The 18146-nt window shown below is 34.6% G+C and overlaps 1 protein-coding gene across 2 annotated transcripts in view; it reads right to left on the bottom strand.

The window, feature by feature from the left end:
• Positions 1 to 18146, bottom strand: part of CSMD1 (CUB and Sushi multiple domains 1) — a 1060719-nt gene that overhangs the window by 150119 nt on the left and 892454 nt on the right. For both annotated transcript variants that reach the window (XM_065834358.2, XM_071807004.1), the window contains exons 32-36: positions 14774 to 14887; positions 12957 to 13052; positions 5117 to 5320; positions 3861 to 3985; positions 3136 to 3232 (exon numbers count right to left, since the gene is read on the bottom strand). In XM_065834358.2, coding sequence (XP_065690430.2) covers positions 3136 to 3232; positions 3861 to 3985; positions 5117 to 5320; positions 12957 to 13052; positions 14774 to 14887 — 636 coding nt within the window. The remainder of the gene's footprint in view (positions 1 to 3135; positions 3233 to 3860; positions 3986 to 5116; positions 5321 to 12956; positions 13053 to 14773; positions 14888 to 18146) is intronic.

Here is an 18146-nt window from a genome sequence, read left to right as displayed (position 1 = left end):
GACTCTTTTTTTTTTTTTTTTTTAATTTTTAATTTCTGAATATAGCAATTAAAATTCTACCTTGTTGGTAAAAACTGTGGCCTTCACAACTGAGAGAATTAAGAGTCAATCTGTGCAACCAGTCCCCTAATTTTATTAAAATACTCCAGGTATAACTTTATAGTGTAAACTTGGAAACATATCTACTTATCAGAAAATTAATCAGAAATGATATGAAAACAATTAACTCTGTCTCTCATTAATGATCCTGTTTCATTCAAGCATTTGGTAATACAACTAAACTTCATTCATTAATCAAAAATCTGCTATAGCTACATATATTCTTGAAGTGGTACAACAACTGGTGTGAAATATTTGAGACGTTATTTTGATGGTTGTCTTTTAAAGGCAATGTTATTTTTATTTCCTCATGAGCCATGAGCACTACTTAGATGAACAATCAATATTGAAGGTAAAAATAACCCGTAGTTTTCCAATTACCCTGAATGTCCCTTGCCATTGCCTAGTGTCATGTGGAAAACTTGGTGTGAAAAATAATCAGTTTGCCCACCAAAAGGCATCACCTATCAGTATTAGGCAAATGAAACTAACCAGTTCACTATTCCATTGCATGCCACAAGAGGCCTCTTGACATTTAACACATCAGTCCTATCCATAGCTTCTACTTTCAAAGATGGCTGTACAAAAATTCATGTATTCTGCCACCAAGAAGAAAAGAGCACAAGATATCTTTGTTAATATACAGTCTCAGTATTTTTTATTATAGTTTTGTTTATGAAGCCCCTATCAATTTCCCCTAAAATGGCATCCTCACATCACAAGTATATCTATAGCACAAAAAGAAGAAAAATGCCCTAATATTTCTGCCATTCACTGACAAAAGATGGCCCACAGGATTAAACCAAAAAGGACAATATGTAAGCACCCAGACTGCTCTAGGACACAGTTCTTGCTGGCCCTGCCCAACCCCTGGGGCTTGCCCCTACCCTGCCCATTGCCCAGGACCCCATTTCAGACCCTGAGGCCATCAGCCGCTGCCCCAATTATGCTGCAGCAGGATCAGTCTCCAGCTCCCATAGCCCTGCCCTGCCCTGTTGCGGGTGCCACCAAGTTTAATAAATTCTTAATAATTAGTTGTACATCTGTGAATCTTGAATGCTAATTTAGAAGACAGATGAATTCACAGAGAGTGAATCAGAAGAAAATGGTATTGTACAAGATTAAGAAAGAAACGGTACCTGCTGAATTTTACCACTTATGAAATTATGCCTGGAATTCAGTTTCAACATCACATTATTGGTTCAGTTTTGAGAACAGCAAACTTCATGTAATGTTTAAATATCCTTCATTAGCCCTTTCCAATACACAAAATAATTCTTCATTTTAAGTCCGACATTCATTATGAAAAAGAGAGAAATTTACAATAACTTTGTCCTACTATATCTCCAATGAAATATTTCCAACACGCAAAAAACCATCTTTTTCAGTTTCCCTGGAAATTAGAAAGGGTTTTAAGCTAAAGCAAGGTGACTCACTTTTAGTATAGAATAAAAACGTGGTTTGAGTCTTGAGTATTATTAAATGAAGAACTGTTAAATGGATCATTTCATCAGTTCTTTATCCAATGGGTCCAATATCTTTGTCACATATTGTACTTGTCAAAAACTGATTACATTTCATAATTTCTTTCTTCCTTATTGCCAATTTAACATGCAGCATAGTTGCTAGCCTTTAATACAGAATTGTTATAACCTTTTGTACTGGTTTTGGCTAGCATAGAGTTATGTTTCTTCACAGTAGCTGTCATGATGCCATGTTTTAGATTTGTGACCAAAACAGTGTTGACAATACAGGGATGTTTTAGTTATTGCTGAGCAGTGCTTACACAGAGTCAAGGCCTTTACTGCTTCTCACACCACCCCAGCAGTGAGTAGGCTGGGAGTGCACAAGAAGCTGGAAGGGGACAGCTGACCCCAGCTGACCAAAGTGATATCCCATACCATATGATGTCATGCTCTGCAATAAAAGGTGGAGGACAAAAAAGAAAGGGGAGGTTGTTGGCAGTTCTGGTATTTTCTCTTTGCAAGCAACTGTTAGGCATAATGGAGCTTTGCTGTCCTGGAGATGGGTGAACACCTGCCTGCTGATAGGAAGCAATTAATTAATTCCTTATTTTTCTTTGTTTGCATGTGCAGCTTTTGTTTTACCTTTTATATCTCAGCCCACAAGCTGTCTCATTTTTACCTTTCTGATTTTCTCCCTCATCCCACTGCATGGGAGTGAGCAAGCAGTTGGGTAGGGCTGAACTACCTACTAGGGTTAACCCACAACATATTTTAATATGCAAATTTGGAGATGCAACTTCAAGTTGTCTAATTTGATATTTGAATAAATAATATGGGTTTAATTTTTCAGTTGATAATTCATTTCCTTACATAATCCAACACAGATCAGATGAGGCTTGTGATAGAGTTCATGAGTCTGGGATATTATTCATATTTAATCTTACATCAGATAACTCTCTTGGTTTTGTTTACAGAACATATTCTATCTATTAAAATTGTCTTATAAAAAAGGAGTAAAACTATAAATGCCTGATGTACATGTGAAGAAATAAATTAAATGGGTTTTTTTATCCCAGTTGTAGTATTTTTATTTTTTTTTCTGAGGTCTGTTTAGTTTGGATGAATACTGAATGCTTCATCTTTTTTTTTCCTGAGAACGGGAGGCTAACAAAGATAAGCTAAGTCAAAGCTATCAAAGGAAGATCCTTGAACATCAGTACCAATTTATATCACTATACACTCCCTATGGGAAAGGCAGGCAAGATAAAATAAAGATTTTTTTATTTAAAGTATTATCACCTGAATCCCACTAATCGAAGCCAAATACTTTAGTATCATATGTTTTCTGAAAATCTCTCTTTGAATTTGCACATCGAAGCATTTACAGGACCTGAAATCTCCTCCCCAAAAAGAGAATATTTCATAATGACACCATGAAAGATGCAATACAAATATACTCTTTGTGTATATGTGTGAGTAAACAGAGACATGTTCTCTCACATACCTATATACATATATATATATATATATATATATAGATCTGTGTGTTTAAATCACAACATATCCTCACCTGAAAAGCTCCCAAGACGTGGTGCTGTCATATCTCCACCATCGTATATTTCAAGAGAGTCCCAATTATGTTCAGTGGCAAAGCTGATGACCTGGATCTGTAAAACACCGTCACAAAACTTTTTAAAACCGTACTAGCCGTATGTTTTTTTAAATGTTCTAGAAAAAAGAAAATAAAAAGAGAACATGCCCCAAACAAAATATAAATGAGCAGATCCAAACAAAAACACCTGAGTGAAAAAAATGTGAATAAAACATTAAAGTTCACTTTTGACTTTGTCTTAAATTTTAGAAAATATGACACTGGGTAAGTAAGTAGGATCTTGCACATATGTTGCATGATTACAATTAATTACTCAACGTGTAAATGAGAAAATCATCAAGACAGTTGCAAACCTCTCAAGTGCCTTAGCAGATAGAAAGAGTTGACATTTGCATACCAGATTGAAGGACCAGGACCCGCTTTCAATATTTTACACAGTAAAAGAGAAAGCTGCTTGTTAAACTATTTCTCATTCATACTACCATGTAAAAATAAAGTAACATAGAATAAAAGTAACCACAGAACAATATTGAGAAAAAAAAAAAAGCCCAAATATTTCAGGTATGCCAAAAAATTATCTTACTGATTGCAATTTGTGACATGTCTAGAGAAATAAACCATTACTTTTTTAAATTAAATGAAAAAATACTCAATATTCCGTGCTTGACAGAATATAGACTTGCCTGAATACCTGATCCCTCGGTCACTATGATTTTCCAAACACAATTCAAGCTGTTACCATAAGGTTCAGGATAACCTGGTGAAAGAATAGTACCTCTCCGCTCAGTAAAATTCCCACTGCATGGCACTGAAAAAAAGAATGATCACAAATTATTACAAAACCTAAACTACTTCAGAGAACAGACAAGCAGTAGTAATTTTACTAAGTCAAATATAATAATTCTCTCTTGTAGCATAAGCACACAGACAGGAGGCAATGATCTGAACTTAGAAAGCAATGTTATCTAAAATATTTGAACAATATAAAGCATAAGATACAGCCTGCATGAATAAACAATTCAGAAGTGAACTTAGTTTTGAGTGTGTGCAGCCTAGAGAAGTCTAGCAGCACAGTCTAATCACGGCTTACCTGAGAGTAACGACAAACTCTAAACACGTAACATTAAACATAATCATGATTTATAGAAATAATGTGAACTCACACACTGCCTAAGATAGTTCCAATATTGCATCTAGCGGGTAAAGCAGTGTGGTACATTAAATATTTTTACTGAATATGTAATTGCTTTTATAAGATTCAAGAAAACATAATTAAACAAAACAAAACTAAAAAACCCATCAGAATACACAGAAAATATAACACCTACGTTTATTTTTACAACCTTCTAATTAATTACAAATTCCTATGAATAGCAATGACTTTTGGATATAAATCCAAGGAGAGAGAGAAGGAAAACTTTCAACATAAAAAAAAAAAAAAAAAAAAAAGAAAAAAAAAAAGTGCTAAACATTATCCCATAGCAGGTCTGCAGACAGACTGAAGAAAATCAGCTATACTTAACAATGTTATCATTATTCAATGTACTCTATGCTTCTACTTAAAAAAAGAAATCATTGTTTTATGTGTGATGGAAATACACAAGTATAGTGTAATAAAACAGGTAAAAAACCACTTCTGGAGAATTAAATTCTGTCCTGTATTTCAAGCTGTAGATGAGTCACGAAAATAATGAATGTTCAAGAAAATATGCATCACACTTGTTCGTATAATCTAAGTCATTATATGAAACACTAGACTGCTTAGCAGCCAGCTGGTACTCAATTACTTTTTGATATGGAAAACTGCTCTTTTAAATTGGGCTTGACTGATATTAATCGAAGGAGAGTGAATATATGTGTTAAATACTATTTCCTGAAGTGGTTCCTGAATTCTGATTCAGAGACATTCAGAACAGAAGATTGAAATGTAATTGCTTACCTACACAGCTTGGTACTGTGTCATTCCACTGAGCTAAGGCATTAGGTACAGCCTGACATCGGATAGCTTTTGAGCCTTGTAGCAGATAGCCAGGACTACACTCAAATCGAACAACAGAGCCTGCTGAAAACTCAGACCCAATTCTCCTTCCATATCTAGGCTCTGGAATTGAGCTACACTGTGTATCACTTGTGCGTGGAACAGCTGCATAAAGAGAGAAAGAAAAAAAAAATCCATTAATTCAAATGACAGTCATCATCAAAAAATAATTTAAAAAAAAAAAAAAAACACACCAAAAATGCTCATTGTTTCTTGTAGGACAGATCTTAATTGTATTTCTTCCTTTTATGTGCTCTGCTCCTGTATTCTCAAAGAATGGCCTAATGTTTTCACAGCTGTTGGCTGGATTGGGGTTGTGGGCTGTGACCATGTAGCCATGTGAGTGCCACAGCAGCTTGGAGAGCAATTGACTTTGGAAGTATGTTCTTAGGCATGGGAGGATCAGTGAGTGTTTCAGATGCCTGCTTTAATGAAAGGATACTATACCTTCCACATATTTTAATTCTTACATATGAAAGTTTGGCTTCTCTTTAGAAGTTTTACACTAGAAGCCAAGAAAAACATTATGCTGCATGTAATCATATATAAAACCAATGTAATATTATACAAATATTTGATTTACCATATTAGAGAATACTAAGTGGTACCAATGTACCCTCAAGGTGCATTTTACCAATAATTTCCGAGAATTCATAAATCTGGTGTGATACAAGAACAGTTAAAACACTGTAAGTAACATTTCAAGAGCAAAATAATACAATACACTAGAAGCCCATGGGTTTACTTTCCCTTTGGCTTTGTTATTTATAACCAGTCTTTTCTAGCAGACATTTTTATGTAGTTACTGACTCTTGGTATTGTGCATGTTGTTTGTGTAGCAAACTTGTTCTTTCTACACTTCATTTTGCAGTCAGATAGTAAATGCCAATTTTTTATAAAATATATATTTATAGAAAGATAGGTAGAAGTATCATTTGTGTGCAATTTTATCTGTTTTACACTATAATATAATAAACATTAAAAATAATCTCATAAAATATGAGCACATTTTCTGTGTGAGTAACATGTACAAAAGTTTTGTTTGATCAGTTTGGTTTCATCAAGAATTAGTTTCAAGGGCTCATTTCATCTAGATATGAATTTTCAAACATAATCTTTCTGTCTTACTAACCTATTTTAAGAACAGTGTAAACAGAATCACAGTTATATTTAATTTTATTTTACATTCTTACACTCATTTTCTTTGCTGGCCTGTAACAGCGAAGAGCAATATTCCCATCTATTCAGGTGTTCACCTGTACAAAAACTCACACACACCCCTCCACCCCACTTGTTCAGTTACCCTAGTTGATAAGTAAAAGATAGGGTGTATGAAGCCTACATATACTTATTTTCATACTGATAGCTTTATACTTTTCTTAATTATTAAACTGTCATTTGCTCTATTCAAAATCATAATTATTTAAGTGAAGTAGTTTTAAGTTAGTAGTTGTTGACAAATTTGATTCAGAACACTATTTGAAATCAATTCTGTCTTAAGTCTAGCATGAAATACACAACATATTTTAGCAGAACATTGGAAGTTCTATTTTATGATTACACTGACATTATGTTCTACCAGTTTTCTGTGTTGCTACTGAGAATAGTTAAGTTCATGCAAGTATTACTGAATGTAGAGAAAACCTTTTTCAAAGAAGATTTAGAAACCATAGGTAGTAGCAATAGCAGTATAATACATGCTCTTTCATTAATATGCAGTAGGTTGATTTCTCAGACAAGGTACAGTAACACATATTTTCTTCTAAATCAGTAAGTTAGACGGTTGAAGAAGATTTTAGCCTTGAAAGCTTAAGAAAGTTATGAAACGCATCCTAGATTGAAAGAAATGGTCCGTGGTAAACTAACATTGACATTATGTTCTACCAGTTTTCTGTGTTGCTACTGAGAATAGTTAAGTTCATGCAAGTATTACTGAATGTAGAGAAAACCTTTTAAAAAGAAGGTTTAGAAACCATAGGTAGTAGCAATAGCAGTATAATACATGCTCTTTCATTAATATGCAGTAGGTTGATTTCTCAGACAAGGTACAGTAACACATATTTTCTTCTAAATGAGTAGGTTAGATGGTTGAAGAAGATTTTAGCCTTGAAAGCTTAAGTTATGAAACGCATCCTAGATTGAAAGAAATGGTCCGTGGTAAACTAACATACACCTGGAATGATAGCTATGTAAAATGGGGAAAAAAAGGCAAATACTTTTTTCAAGTTTTTTAATTGGCTGAATACTTTACATAGTATAAACAAACCATTTCCTTTTCAGTAAATTTAATACACCTGCTTTTGTTAAAATAAGTGGGATTTTGAGATTAAGTTTTCAACAGGACCTCAGTGTCACCCAGCTGCTCTGTGAAACTTGCTCATGCATGCTCTTTTAACTTCCTTAAATAGGAGTGTTGGTCATGATATAAATCACTTGTAACTATGTGATAGTAAAAGATTCAATACATTGTTGTGGACCAACCAGGTTTGACTCAGGGCATTTATACCCACTTATGGATAATTCAATTTATTAACAATTAACACAAACCTCTGATCACTGATTCAGGAGTTTAGAAGAAGGAGAACACAAACAATCAAACAACCACTTAAGTAAACATCTTTCCTTCCCTCTCCCCAGCCTCAGTCAAACATATATCCTTCTCTTTCCTTGTCTCAACTTCCTTCTGTCCATCTTTAGTTCCATCAGTGAGGTAAGAGGCAGCACAGGAGGTTGGGGTCATGTGCTTTCCTTTTGCTTCTTTGTTTTCCTCTGCTGTACTTAACATTTTACTAATTTTCTCTCCTGCATTTTGCTTCTTCAAGTTCTCATGTCACTCTGTTTCTTAGTGTTTGTGCCACAGTGTGGGTCACCCATGGGCTGCAGTTGCTCAGAGATGTCCTCCTACAGCAGAACAGGTCTTCCACAGGCTACCAACACATCTGAGGCTTTCTCAATCCGTTACTTTGCTTTTTAGGGAAAGATCTGTCTGTACTGCTGCAGCCTCAGCTATATTAAAGCATAATGATGCCATAGCAGGAAAACAAAGGTAAGATAAACCTGGAAAAAGTATAATTCCCAGTCTTCTTAAATTGTATTGTTCCTAGAGTATTTCAACGTATCTGACCCTAAGATTCTGAAAGGCTGAATATTCATTGAGTCTGATATTACAGATATCCTTTAACTATTGAATGAAATACAAGGAAATGTAGTCATCCGGGAAAAAGAAACGAAGGCACAGATGACACATGCGGTTAAAAAAGAAGTGGCATTGCAAAAGTCATTAAATCTGAATCAAAAGCTACAAAGGCTATCTGTTCCCTGCTCAAAACAGAACATGAAATAATGCGAGCAATAACCATTTTTCCCCTCTAGCCTTCTTTCTAGCTTTTGCCTATAGCGTTGGCCACCAAGACTTCTCAAGCTGCATCACAGAGGCATTCCATTTTATGTAGTAATTACCCTCCATCTTTTAGCAAATGTTTCATACCACTGTGAAACAAAATTGAAATCAGCGCAGTGGAAAAGTGAACAGGAAAGAAGCTCAACCTGGAATAACGGGCAATAAATAAAATGGTTGACTTTACAGACCAGATTACTGTGTTCTGAATGAGAGTGGCTGTTATTCTCTAGAGTATTTAAAAGGCTAGCAAGCAGGCGGTTATCACAGTATCACAGTATCACAGTATGTTTGGGATTGGAAGGGACCTCAAAAGATCATCTAGTCCAATCCCCCTGCTGGAGCAGGAACACCTAGGTGAGGTCGCACAGGAATGTGTCCAGGCGGGCTTTGAATGTCTCCAGGGAAGGAGACTCCACAACCTCCCTGGGTAGCCTGTTCCAGTGCTCTGTTACCCTCACTGAGAAGAAGTTCTTTCTCAAATTTAAGTGGAACCTCTTGTGTTCCAGCTTGATCCCATTGCCCCTTGTCCTATCATTGTTTGCCACTGAGAAGAGCCTGACTCCATCCTCGTGGCACTCACCCTTTATATATTTATAAACATTAATAAGGTCACCCCTCAGTCTCCTCTTCTCCAAACTAAAGAGCCCCAGCTCCCTCAGCCTTTCTTCATAAGGGAGATGCTCCACTCCCTTAATCATCTTTGTTGCCCTACGCTGGACCCTCTCCAGCAGTTCCCTGTCCTTCTTGAACTGAGGGGCCCAGAACTGGACACAATATTCCAGATGGGGTCTCACCAGGGCGGAGTAGAGGGGAAGGAGGACCTCTCTCGATCTACTGACCAGCCCCCTTGTAATACACCCAAGGATGCCATTAGCCTTCCTGGCCACAAGGGCACAGTGCTGGCTCATGGTCATCCTGTTGTCCACCAGGACCCCCAGGTCCCTTTCCCCTACACTGCTCTCTAATAGGTCATGCCCCAACCTATACTGGAACTTGGGATTGTTCCTGCCCAGATGCAGGACTCTACACTTTCCCTTGTTAAATTCCATCAGGTTATTGGAAGTATTATCACATGCTTCAAAAGAAGAGAGAAAAATCTCAAAATGATACAGCTTATTAAATACTACTAACTCATATGTATACATATATAGGTGTATTAAATAAAGCTCTTAAGATATATTTTAAAATATATAAAAAAAACTAGTTATTCAAATAGCTTCATGATTCTCTTGAGATAAATAATGTGACTCATTTTCTAATGCTGGAGAGAACACTTGTCATTTGTTAAAACCTATTTCTTACAATTACTAAAAAATAGATGTAGTCCAAATAACTGACTGAAATGAGGCATATAATTGTGCTATATGGAGGCTTATTGTTCAACAGCAACCTATGTTTGTGTGTGTATGCATACAGCTAATAGAATTGAGGCTTTGTATCACTATGAGTTCTTTAAAAGCAGTAAAAAAACCCAAACACTTTAGGCATACGAAAAACAAATAAAATTATACAGAAAGGTGTCATTCATATGCAAATAGATGATAAGAGCCCAAATGCTGAAAGCTGTTTTCTAATTCCAGAAGTTTTATTACCCCTCTTTTCTGTTTAATTGTGTGTGATAAATTTAAATGCAAGTGATGCTTTTGATGTGTAAAAAGGGCAAGTACCGATATCTTGAGCTAAATCTAAAGTAGAGTGTGTAGTCACTTGTGTCTATAAACACACAAGTAAGAAGGCTTAAAACCACCCTCCAGAAGGAGTTTGAACAGTCCTATAAAATTCCTTATAACTATGAAAACATCCTTGAGGTGAGACAGTTATTTCCATTAACTTGCTGTGTCAAACCATGACTGTGCTCCAATTTAAACAAAAACAGAAACAAAACGAAACAAACCACTTAAAAGCCACTTGGTAATATTATTTAGAATTATCCAAACCTACTTTTATACTTCAGTTTAGACATGCAGAAAAGCTAGTATATAATGAGCCACAGTGTTCAATGACTATCTCATTAAGCTTATTGGATGTGTATGCAATACATCTACCGAACTGCCCAGAAGCCCCTTTGGGACTGCATCTACTGCCTGTACCAGCAAGGAATCTGTAAACATTGCCCAGGTATCACCCAACCGCTGACATACGGATCAGCCCAGTGCACTGAGCTGCCTAGCAGGATGCTAGCAGGCTTGGTCATGCTGTCCCATTCTTGCATTTCAGCTGCAGCATGCACACACGCACAATACCTCCTCAAATTCAGTTGTGTCAGGAATAGACCTGCAAGTCTTAGATCTGCCACCCAGTCTTCAATACCAAAATTGCCTCACAGTCTCTGCCATACCAATTTTCCTTCCAAGCTCTCCGAGAAGACAGAATTTATTAGTATCCTGAATAAAACTCTTGAAACATCAACTGGGAGCACTCTGATCAATACTAATACAATTAAGTAAAGTCTCCAAAACCTTGAGCTGAGCTGAGCAACAGCTATTCATGAGGTAAGTTTGAAAGTATCTTTGGCACTTTTACCCTCTCTGTAGTATTACACAGAGGAATAGAGTGTGATGCAGAATCCAAGCTAACTTCAGTGAAACTCTGAAACCGCAGGTGGTAAAAACACATTGAAGCACCGGTATATTGTTTTGACAGCAACATGCTGCCTATACATATCCAGAACTGAGATTTTCAGAAGTACTTGAAAATATTTTCTTTATTTTTATGTTCTTTTTCTTTATGTCTTGAGGAAGCTGAAATGAATGCTTCCTCTATAGACAAACACTTTAGGTGAATGTAACAAATATTCTCACAACAGCTCTTACAATGTATTCACTTGCTAAGTGAGTAGCTGTCAGTATAGAACAAATCACAAAATGATCACTATTTCATACTGTAACTATAATTGGATGGGACAACAATTACATATAAATTAATATAGAATTAATTGGCATACAAGTAATTATTAAATATATAATATTTCATTTTTATTTTAATATTCGTTACAGGTAATGGGATACTCCTTGACTAGAACAATAAGACCTATTTTCTGTGTCATTATAATGTTTGAATAAAAATCAGATATTGTTGGAAAGTTACTATTGTATAACAAATCTACTGATTTTATTTTTATTGATTTATTAAACACAAAAATGCAGCTAGCAATTCAGAGGGGGGGGTTGCAGTGCCCATTTGAAGTGTTACTCAGTGGCATGTTTGCACTTTCACCTCAGGGAAATCTGGCTTTTAGCAGAGATCAATTATATGCCTCCTCTGGTCCATAGCAGTCTAGCAACCTACATCCAACTCAATATAAAGATGCTTATCTCCTTTTGGTCAAAACTGAATATAATACTCACCATGTCAAGAAAATAATTTCTATGATCTTGACCCTAGTCATTTTAGTCAAGAAAAACACTGGCAGGATATTTTTGTCAGATAACTAAATCAAGTAGTTACAAACTGGCTGGCTGCTTAGAAGCAGAGAAGAGCTATTTATGCATGTGGATATAGATGCCAGTTTGGGCTGCAAGAACCACAATATGATGGAGCTGAAGAACTGGCAGAAGGCTGGAATTAAGGTGAGCAGACTTTGGCATATTCATGAAGTTGGTACATAGACTCTCTTAAGGAACAGGAATGAAGGGGGAGGATGATGGTGGTTTTCTTTTCTTAGAGAGATTTGAGAGTCTTTGAACAAGTTATCTTATTGAGAGGCGAGACTGGGAATATGGGCCAAAAGCCTGAAGGGCTAAACCAGGAGCTCTTCAAACAATTTAAATACAAAAAGGAGGCAAGGACAGGTACTAAAGCAGGAGTATGACAACATTGCTCAGCTGCTTAGAAATAAAAATCGGGAAAGTCCATGTCTATCTGGAGCAAAAATTAGACACTAGGGAAAAAGAGTCTACAGGTATGTTAATTACAAAGGGGAGTTCAAAATATACATGGGTATGTTGATCCACTGGGGGAGTGTGGGGTGTGGACAACCTAATGACCAATAATGCAGTAAATATTTAAGTATTAAATATGTTTTTTGCATTGTCTTCACAGTTCTCACCATGTATTTCTACAGTCTGAGGGGGGAATGAGCACTCACAAGGGACCACCAGATTATGGACTATTAAGAAAGGCCAGACATATTCAAGTCCATAGGGCCTTATAGGATTCACCAGAGACAACTGCCATTAAGAAACCATTCTATCACCAGGAAAGGTCCTTGATGGCTGTAAAAAGGTTAAGACTACACACACATTTAAATAAATACTTTGTATTTAGATGTAAGAAGAGTTCAAAATAATACACTGTGTGAGACTACCACCAATCTTGTCCATCAAAAGCAGACAAGTTTACCTTGGTAAACAAAGTGAAACCCCTTGGCTGATGCCCCACTCTTAGCACTGAATCGCAGAAGAATTTGATTAGATGTAGCCAAAGGCAAAGTCTCTCCTACAAATGAAAACAGAAAATACATTAAAGAAGTAGTTACAACTCATCAGTATGTAATAAACATAATGTTAAAACACAGTTTTATGTTTTCCTCTACAGCTAAAGAAAATGCATATAAGTGTATGAAATTAAATTTGCCATTGGAGGTTTGAAACTTTTCAGAATGAAAAGAATTTATGATTCAACCACATAAACTTTCTGACATTTACTGCAGCTATTGGAACTAGAGCTCAAATAAACTCTGCTGTCTTTTGGGGCCAAAATTTTGTGCTAACATTTTTCTGGGACTGACAGTTTTACTTTGCCTCGTAAAACACATTAAGCAATTAAAAGTATTTCAAAATGCCACATAGGATCTTCAGGTGATTACCATTTCAAAACTAAAACTGAAATAAGAAATAACAGATCCATGACTCATTTTATGTAGTTGCTCCTATAAAATATATGGTCACACTTGAACTATATTACATTATTAACTTTCTAATAGCATACCAAATTTTATATATTGACTTGAGAAATAATAAAGATATTTAAAATGCTTCACTTCCTTTCCTGGGACATCTATCTAAAGTTATGATAAAGGTTCAGCAATGAATCCCTACTGAAAAACTTTATTAATACTTTTAGACTGCAAGGATGCCACTCCATATGAAAACTGCTTTTGTTTTTGTTGGATTATATCGATGCATATTTTAGGAAATTCTACTGGAATTCATTATAATGCAGTAATTTAAAAGATCTTAGATAACTGGACAAATAGGACTTATAATTCTTTCACTTAGATTACATTGCAGTATAATTGGATGCTTCAATGAGCTTTTTCTTAAACTGAAATATTAAAAAGCAAATATTTTCTTTTCCTGATGAATTTTATCTAGTAACAAAAAAAAACCAAAAAACAAAAAAACAAAACAGTTTCAAAGTTAATTTCTAAACTCTTATTGTGACACAAATAGTTAGGATTCACCAGAGGAAAATGATGAGTTTCATTTTTGAAATAATGAAGTGCTTTCGATAAATCAAATAGATATGTTACATGCTTTTATTCTCCAGTTATTCAAAGTGAAAACCAAGAATCCACGAAAATCCCCATAATGTAAAAATCTTAAACTTACCTATAAACTCTCCTAAATACTATGAGTGCATGACAAAACACATTCTTAGCTGCAGAAATATATTTGTGTATTATTCACTTGAGATGAACACGATCATTATACGTGCATCCATTGGAAATTCTGGCCATGCTGAAATCCATATAAGTTTAATTATGATTTCACAGGGTCAACTTTTTTACTATAGTTACCTGAATGCAACAGATGGCCTGCTTTTAGTCTGAGTGCATGTTTGTATACAGACAATTGCATTTTATGAATACAAGTAATTTGTGTTTAAATTAGACATTCAGAAAATGTTGATGTGCAATTCACAGAGTTTAGGGGCAGAGAAGATAATTATACCATACGATCTGCCCTACAACATGAAGATCTGAGAATTTAATTCAATTATTTCTGTGTTCATCTCAGTGATAAGGTCTTGCCTAAGGTAAGTGTTCCAGAAGAAGGTATTAATTCAAGGATTTAGAAGGCTCTTCATTTCCCTTGGCATCCTGTTCCAATTACTTTATTATTATATTTCTGAATTAAATTCATAATATTCCGCTGATTTATTTTTTCCTTACTGAGCTGTGTAAGAAATATATACTTATTTTCTTTATTAGTTACCTGAGTGGGATCCAGACAGTGAACTCAGAAGTCTAGCCTGCGAATTTTCTCCATCAAATAATTCTGCCACATCATTCAAAGCTGTCTGAAAATACGCAAATTGTCCAAACACAACTGCATTAAAAAAAAAAAAGAGAGAGAGAGAAAAGAGAGAACATAAAACAAGAACCTAGTCTTTAAAAACAAATATAAAGGGATATTTAGGCTTGTCTTAGTTACCAGTGTCTTCCTACATGAATCATATCCAAGTTTAATTGTTGCCTACCACAATAAAACAGTTGCATTAAACATAACTAATAAGAACCTGATGTGCTTTTCATATTTCCTTATTTTTAGTTTCTTGAATAAAGATAATTATATCACTTTTTTTCCAGAAGTGTGTTATCCAGTCAAACAAGTCTGGTTTCTTATTGCATAGATACCTATGAGAATAAGAAAATGGAATAGCTAAAAAGGCAATTTTTTTACCAAAATTCCATTATCAACCTCAGCAACTCTTAGGGAGTTTCCCTTGTAAAACATGATCAGATGTTTTTCCAGATTTAATCTGAGGAAGAAGTTTTGAACTTAGTGATTTGGCTATTTTGGTAAAATTGTATCAGTATTTATTTTATCAAATACTAAAAATATCAATGTTACTGGTTTTGACTGTTGATACACTTAATTTTCACTTCATTTGCAAGTAATGTGAAGTGTATTGACAAATAAATAATGTAATTTTATTACACATCTCACTAGTAAATATCAAATGGTTTGCTGAATTCAAATATCAGATAGCAATAGAAACAAGAAGTAATAAACCAATATATAATAAAATCAAGTAAATAAAAATATTACTTCATCACTCTAGCTATCCATATTTTTTGACAAGGGAGGAATCTGTTCTAAATTTATTTAAATTGGTCTCCAATGCAGCACAGATAGCATTTTCCAACTCCTTGTTTATTTTTACTTTTTTAAACTTAAAAAAAAAAATGCATAGTCCAACCTCCTGATTTTTAAAGGCTAACTTTGAAGTTAATTAGATTGCTCAGATCTTTTTCTGAGCAAATTTTGAAAATCGCTGAAAATCCTTCTTTGAGCTGCTTGTACTTACTCCCTGTCATAAAAAGAATGTTTACCTTAAGTCCAGTTGGAACTTATTGTACTACATCCTGTGACTACTGCCACTTGCTCTTTCATTGCATATTTCTGGAAGGAAGGGTCCTCCTTCACTTTTTTCTCTCCAGGTTGAACTTCCTTCAACTTTTCCTTGTACTATGGTTCAGCCTGCTCTCTGTTGAGCTTGTTCTATTTTAGCAAACTGTACTTTCTAATTTGGAAGCACAAAACTACAGGCATAGTTTCCAGATGCTACTTCATGAAGGGGTGAACAGTACCTACTCTAGACTTGCAGGCCACAATCTTACTGTTGCAGTCCAGTATGCAATTAGTCTTCATTGTTGCAAGGGCATCCTCTGTGCAAACTATTATCACCTGTTAGTTGTAAACTGTAAAGTTATTGTAATGTTCTTCAGTCCCTGAATCTACTAGAGCTGCTAAAAATATATATATTTCAAATAAAATTTATATCACAACTGAAAAAGAAATGGTCTGAAATTGTGTCTACAGCCAGTAGATACAAGTAACTTTTCTGTCAGGCCCTCTTCAAGTCGGGACCATCACGAGATCCAACATGGAGAAATGGTTCTGTCAGGGACTCTTCAAGTATGTTATATGTTACTTATAATTTCTACTTGTGTCAGTTTCTCTTTCTAAAAATACATTATTTTTTTTTTTTTTCAAATGGTTGGTGAGAGGGTTCCATAATTTTAAAATACTATGTAGTAAAATACAAAATCTTGAATATTATTTATTAAAAACTTCTAAATTGGGATAACATCCAATTGTTCAGTACACTAAATAAACAACAAAAAATAAACACAATCTAATTACTTTATTAAAGTTTACAACTACTGAAATAGGCCTAGGGATGTTTTGCATGTTCTCAATCAGGAATGTTACTGAAAATTATTTTGTAATAAAGCCTTTAATTGGATAAATATGTCTCTCTGTAAAGCTCATGTAGCATTTCACTGTAACTACTGTCTTGAGGATTTAATTGCTCTGAATGATTTGATGGATCCTTTCTATAAGTTCCAGATATTTTCTTGTTCTACTAATTATTTTCCTGCATTCTATACAATTCTATTAGGAAATAAAATAATTACATCCGATCAAAGCTCATTTTCTCTTGTAGAGAAGTCGAATCTATAATAAAGACTACAGAATGCTTTTAAATTTTCTTGTAGTACAAATCTCAAGGATTTGTGTTACTCTCACTTCTAAAACATTGCCGACTAACTTTTATATGATATATACTGTGTTTGGTTTTTTTTAAGTAGGACAATAACTAATAAAAATATGTTTTATTTGATAATTATTTAACCATAGTTGTTGCAAGTCTCTACTGTGCAAATGTATTTATTTTTTCCAGAAGAAATACTTCTGAAATGTGAGAACAAACTTTCTAAAACATGATGAAAATACCATTAGTCATTTTCTTACAACAAAGCTGTCAATAAAAATTGTGAGCAAAACATTGAGCTTGACTCAAATAATAATAATAAAGACCAGTTATCAAGAGTTCAGTACTAGAGTGACGTTATGAATCATTATTAGCAGATATAATAAACTTTTCCCAAGCTCTCAACCTGTAAATCTTTAACTATTTCTGTCAGCAGTCTTCCTAATTTCTTGGTGAAAAAATTGCTGAGCCCTTACAGGTTTCATTACATATAGAAAGTACTAAACACACTAAATTGCTGTGTATTCAGTCTTTTGGTAAGTAAGTAGTGAAATGGATCTTATTGCTATTTATCTGCACTTGAATTAGGAAAACCTGCTGTGCAGAAAACCATGTCCCACATACAATTGCACAAGTTTTAAACATTTTCTCCAAGTATTTTCACACATTGAAAGAACAAATTTTGTGATTTTTCACAAACATTTCTGGCAATTTTACAAAAGAAAAAACAAACTTTCTTTTCCTCCACTGTATTTGTTAAGTGTGATCCTGCTCATCTTGCTCTTGTTAAAACATGAAAAGCAAAGAGTTAAAATGTAAGAAAACACTCAATACTTGTTTTGGGACAACAATTTTTGCTTTGCAGAAAGCTCGAATGGATGATTATCCTATGATGAAGAATGATGTAATCAATGAAAGCATTCCGATATGTTTGGATAGCAGACACAGATGGTTTAGCTGAAGTCTATTGATTACTCTAGAGAGAAGTAAAAGGTCGAAACCTTAGAATCAATTTCAATGTTTAGAATACATTTATTTTCGTTAAGCAGTTTGCAATGTACTGAAAAGTTAGGGTCACTAATCCAC

This window comes from Patagioenas fasciata, chromosome 3 (genome assembly GCF_037038585.1).
Source record: "Patagioenas fasciata isolate bPatFas1 chromosome 3, bPatFas1.hap1, whole genome shotgun sequence".
NCBI lineage: Eukaryota > Metazoa > Chordata > Aves > Columbiformes > Columbidae > Patagioenas > Patagioenas fasciata.
This window is presented reverse-complemented; position numbering and strand designations above follow the sequence as displayed.